Raw genomic sequence first — 6,000 nt, forward strand, 5'->3', positions numbered from 1 at the left:
TGTGAGCACTCCTTGACGCTGGAGGTCAGCACACCTATGGGAGACCTGAGCTGCCTGGAACCAAAGGATATCAGGCTGGTGCGGGTGGGACCAGCCCAACTTCAGTGTGGCTTCTGATGCTATCGCCAAGTCCTATCTCGGGCTCATTTGATCAAGCTTTCTTCTTGCCACCATGACTGATCCCACCAACCTGGTGGGTCCTTAGTACAAACACCCAAGATGCTATCGCCCTCCATGGGGTCAAAAGGGCACAGGAAGACCATGTTTGTTTCCTTACTTCTCAGGTAAAATCTTGACCTAGATCATCTCTTTTATCTTCTACATATGTCCCAACATAAATTCCACATGTGTTCCCATTTGAAGAAGACACTGGATTACTTTCTTTTAATTTAAAGCTCTAATTTTTTCCCCACCTATTCTCTTTATCAGAAATCTCAGATTGTATTTTTCCCATTTATTATAGTTCTTTAACTATTTTTTGACTCATAAAAATCTGTCCCTAATTCCAATGCTGCCTTCTTTATGAGCAACCTGTGTTTAGTGATCATATTCTATTCACTATATACCTATGTGCCTTTGGACATGTTAGACTCTCAGTAAATGTCTTTTGAGTTCCCACAACTAATTAAATATACCAGCTTTTTAAAAACCAAAACCAAAAAAGCAAGCAAACAAAGAGTTTGTTTGTCAAGGAGAGAGCCCACAACGTATTTTGGTAAATGAAGTTACTGAATGAACTTCTTTATCTTCCTCACCTCCTACCCTCCTTTGTGATGGTGAGGGGAGGGCCCTGGACGCGGAGAAATGAGAGGTGTGGAATTCTGAGGGGATGCTGCATAATCTTGTAATAAGCGTTACATGTTTTGGGGCCCTTCTCTTCTTATCCTTAAGTGATGGGATTTCTAAGGTCCTTGAAATTCTGACATTCTGTAAAAATTATTTCATTAATGTGTGTCACCCCCATAAACTGTCAACATCTCAAGTGATCGCCATTGCCTCCCAAGCCCTGGGCACAGTGCCGGAAATGTAGTGAGTACATATTTGTTGGATGAATGAAGTATAGGAATAGCATGAGTTGGGACTCACTCATTTATTTATGCTTAACATTTCTCGAGTATCAACCATGTAACAGATATGGTCCTTGAACTTGGGGTGACAAGGATAAAGGTACAGGTTGAGCCCTTGTTATGGACTGGACTGTGCCACCCACCCCCCAGTTCATATGTTAAAGCCCTAAATCCCAGTGTGACTGTTTTGAGTGATTGGTTGGTAAGGAGCTAATTAAGTTTAAATGAGATCATAAGGGGACACCTGGGTGGCTCAGTTAGTTGAGCGTCTGCCTTGGGCTTGGGTCACGATCCCAGCGTCCTGAGATTGAGCCCCGCATCAGACTCCCTGCTCAGTGGGGAGCCTGCTTCTCCCTCTGCCCTCCACCCTGCTTGTAGCTCACTCACTCTCTCACTCTCGCTCTCTCTCTGACAAATAAATAAATAGAATCTTTAAAATAAATAAATAAATAAATAAATAAGATCATAAGAATTGGGCTCTGATCCAATAGGGCTGGTGTCCTTACAAGAAGAGGAAGAGACACTAGAGATACCCTCTCCACCCCTCTTGGCAAGCACCTAGGAAGGGTCATTTGAGGACCCAGTAAGAAGGGGGCTGTCTATAAGCCAGGAAGAAAGCCTTCATCAGAAACAGAATTTGCGGGGCGCCTGGGTGGCTCAGTGGTTAAAGCCTCTGCCTTTGGCTCAGGTCATGATCCCAGGGTCCCAGGATCGAGCCTCACTTCGGGCTCTCTGCTCAGCAGGGAGCCTGCCTCCTCCTTCTCTTTCTCTCTGCCTGCCTCTCTGCCTACTTGTGATCTGTCTGTCAAATAAATAAAAATCTTTTTTTTTTTAAGATTTTATTTATTTATTTATTTGACAGAGAGAAATCACAAGTAGTTGGAGAGGCAGACAGAGAGCGATAGAGGGAAGCAGGCTCCCCGCTGAGCAGAGAGCCCGATGCGGGACTCGATCCCAGCACCCTGAGATCATGACCTGAGCTGAAGGCAGCAGCTTAAACCACTGAGCCACCCAGGCGCCCCAAATAAATAAAAATCTTAAAAAAAAAAAATAAAGAAACAATTTGCTGGCACGTTGACCATGGACTAGCCTCCAGACCTGTGATAGAATCACTGTTTATTGCTTAAGCCATAAAGTGGTGGTAATTTGTCATGGCAGCTCGAGCAGACTAGTACAGCCCTCAAGGAGCTCATAGTCTAGAAGCTGCAGCAGATGAGGAGTGAGCACTAATGCGGAGAGATTAGTCCTCTGAGATGGAATGGATTGGGGGGGGGGGTTGCTATGGAAGCTCAGAAGTAAGTTGCCCAGTTGAGACTGAGAGGTGGGAGGTAGGGGCAACAAAGTCTCCTCAGAGAATGTAATGTGTCTGGGAAGCACTGAGGCACCCAAAGAAATGAGAAGGAGAAAGATGAGAGGGAAGGCTGTCATGAGCACGGGGAGCCGCCACAGACCTCAGGAAACCTTCAGGCTGAATGGCAGGTCATACCTGGGCAAGACCCAGCAGCCCAAAGAAGAGAATCAAAAGTTCAAGCAAACCATCTGGAGAAGGGAGGGACAAGATGAAGAGAAAACACAACTTAGGAGAAAATCAAATTCCTAGATACTTCGGGCAGTCAGAGACCCAGTTCACAATTCAGTGGCTTGTGTTTGTCAGGATAGGGATTTGACAGCAAGTATCTCCTGTATCATCATCATCATTGCCTTTCTACCACCTTCCCCCTTCAGCACGTGCACCCGCTAGGTCTCTGTTGGCCTGAGAACTCCTGCCCGGCTTTCTCTCTCACCCTCATCAGTCACAGCCTTTCCATTCACTGCTGAGTTTCTTGTACGAGTTACCTATACCCACCCCATCTTCTCCTGGCTCTTCAACCCACTGTCACTCTTCTCTGAGGTCCTCAGGGGCTCTTAGCTGCTATGTCTTTGTGTGATCTGACCCTAGTGTCACTCCCTCCCTCTGGAAACCCTTGATGCTTCGAGGGAATGCCTCTCTAGTCTGTGAGTCTCTTGAGGGCAAAATCTGTATTTGCTTTAGGCATTGGGGAAGCGCCCATTGCCGGTGTGGTGCCGGCCTTCAGACAAGCATTTGGCAACTGTCGAATAAATAACTCTCTTGACATCTTTGACACCTCTCCATTCCAGTCATACACCTATTTCTCTGGTCCTTCTTTTCCAGCGTCCCTCACCGAGGAAGGCTTCTTCCGCCATCCTCTCCTTAAGTGTTGCTGTTCCCGAAGGTTCTGTCCTTGGTCCTGTTCTTCTTTCATGCGACTTGCTCTCTTTGGGTCGCTTCTTCCACCCCCATCTACGATGACTTCTGTTAGATCTACGTCTCTAAGCCCATTTCCCTCCTGAGCTGCAGACCTGTAGGCCTCCAACTGGACAGCTCTCTCTTCACATCTTGGGCAAACACCCTCAGGTCCACGTGTTCATAACGAACGCCTCTTTCCCCCTACATCTGCTCCCCATCCTGCCTTGCTTTCCCTGACACTGCCTTCTATGAGGTCACACAATCCGGATACCTGCTAGTCTTCCACCTGATCGAATTCTGACAATCTAGCTCCTTAAAGCTCTTACATCCATCTCCCCTAGTCCTGTTCTTTCCACCCATACCCTACTTGAGGCTTTCACCCTCTCTCACCTGGGTTATGGCATAGGCTGTGGGCAACTTTCTCTGCGTCCCTTCTAGCACCCTTCCCATCCTTCTATGCTACTGTAAATAAGTAAACATGCAAAGTCATATTAAGTAACTTGAGGTTATAAATGTAACTATATGTATAGAATAGTCCCAAACTAGTTAATACTCAATATGTGCTTAGACAAAAAGAGTAAAAGAAAATACACAACCATGTTAACAATGTTAACACCCATAAATTTTTGGGTTGGGGGATTATGGGTGAATTTTGTGTTTTTAATACACTGATCCCATTTTTTAAAAATTTAAAATTATAATAGTCATATATGAATTTCATCATAAAAAATGAAAGTTTTATAAGTAATTTTTTTAATTTAATTTTTTAAAGATTTATTTATTTGAGGGGGTGACAGAGGAGAGGGAGATTCTCTAAGACTCCTCTAAGTGTGGAACCCAACCTGGGGCTAGATCCCCCCTACCTGATCCTGGGACCTTGAGATCATGACCTGGGCCAAAGCCAAGAGTCAGATGCTTAACTGACCATGCTACCCAGGTGCAAATAATTTTTTTTTTAAGAAAATCTATTTCACTCTCTGGGACTTCTCTTCATCATTGGTGTTCACCAATAGGTCGCCACTCCAGCTCGGTTTAGGAGAGAGGCTGAGAAGTTCTTGGTGACAACCAATAGGGTTTGTCGCTGCGGTTGCTCTTAATCCTCCAGAGCACATTTGATTCAGATAATCTCTGTGGCTGTACCGCTCCAAAAATTCCCGTTTGCCCAAGCAACCTGAGAGTCTGAGGGAACCAGGGCATGTGGCTTGTACTCAGCAGTCCCCCTCCGTGTCCAGGACTTCCCACAGTCCCCTGATATTTGAGCTCCTGGTTATGTGATGTCGTTAAAACATCCTGGAGTGCTGTGCGCCATCGCTGGCTGTCCGGGAGCCCATGTGTGAAGGGCTCTCAAAACCCAGGAGGGGGGCACTGAAGAGTTAGACTCCCAGTCCTGTCACTAGCCCTGATCTGCAGAAAGCTACACTTCCATTCACACTAATTGATATTTCGGACCTCTGTTCATATTTCTGTCCAGAGATAACGAGACCTGAAGCTGAATTTGGACCTAAAGCTGATAAAGAACTGAGAATCAAGAATGCCCGGACTACCTCTCTCTCTTCATCCGTAAAGAGGTAGAGCTGGATCAGGTTTCCTCCAACGGTGCTATTTCACTGACGAATGTGGGGCTAGCAGGCGTGCGGCTGTGCACTGCCATCAGTTAGTGACCGGGGCTGTCATCAGAGCCACCTGAGTGAGTCCAGGTGCCAAAGGGGCCGTCCACCTCTGCCCCCACTGCCTCCTCGGACCCCGGTATGGCTGGGGGTTACACGTACCATTGACAACGAGCAAGCAACTGGTCTGCAGGCAGGTCCATCCCTGCACCTCCCCATTTATTAATAAGGGACAATCAATTGACCCCATCTAGCCATACAGCTTGAAGAAAGCTGCCTTGTTTTCTTTTAAAAGACATCAAAAGAGATCCAGATCCACAAATGTACCAGAAATAATTAGAACGAAAATCATTCTCACTAATCAAAGACCCCATTGGTTATTTGAGAATTTGCAGATTTGTCCCAACCTAGGAGGCAGACATCAAATAATTGCCCTTAACTTTTTAAAATGAGGTGACTATATTCTTTTTTCTGGAGTCTTTTGCGTAAGACAATTCATAAGAGATTCGCAATGCCAGCACTCTATCTAATCTAACATCATTAAAAACAACATAATTCCAACTTCCTAAAAGGGAGGGAGCAGGAGAACAAAGGGAAAAGGTGGGGAAGGGCACCCACATAAAACACCGTATGTTGGAATTGCCTCGGGGCAATACCGCGAGCGCTATCCCCAGAAGTCCACTCACCTGCCTTTCTTAGACATCTCGTGTACTTCTCTTCGTCCATGCACTTTGCTTTCAGTGGCCCAAACCCATCCCCACCACAAAATGAAGACTCCAACTTTCATATTCTGGACAGCCAGCATGGGTTTCCAAATGCAAATGGTTCTCTCAAAAAAACAGCAAAAAGGAAAATGATGTTCTTTTCTCTTTTAAGACATTATTGGTCTGTTCATTAATTCCAAGGATGTTTACTCATGCAAAAAAAAAAAAAAAAATCAAGCCACAGTATGTAATCTGGAGAGCAGGAGAAAGCAATTTCCACTAAACCTATAAATCCTCCTACGTCAGATGTCAGGGATTTTCTGAACTGAGGTTGAAGTCCTGTGTTCCTGTTGAACAATTATTTCGGCTGGTCT

The 6,000-nt window shown here is 45.5% G+C and overlaps 1 protein-coding gene across 1 annotated transcript in view; it reads right to left on the bottom strand.

Moving 5' to 3' along the window:
* The window catches only part of GABRR1 (gamma-aminobutyric acid type A receptor subunit rho1), a 30,469-nt gene extending 24,742 nt beyond the window's left edge, over positions 1-5,727 (bottom strand). Inside the window, exon 1 of the mRNA XM_059399242.1 lies at positions 5,609-5,727. Coding sequence (XP_059255225.1) covers positions 5,609-5,727 — 119 coding nt within the window. The remainder of the gene's footprint in view (positions 1-5,608) is intronic.
* Positions 5,728-6,000: the final 273 nt, after the last annotated feature.

This window comes from Mustela nigripes, chromosome 5, assembly GCF_022355385.1.
Source record: "Mustela nigripes isolate SB6536 chromosome 5, MUSNIG.SB6536, whole genome shotgun sequence".
Lineage (NCBI taxonomy): Eukaryota > Metazoa > Chordata > Mammalia > Carnivora > Mustelidae > Mustela > Mustela nigripes.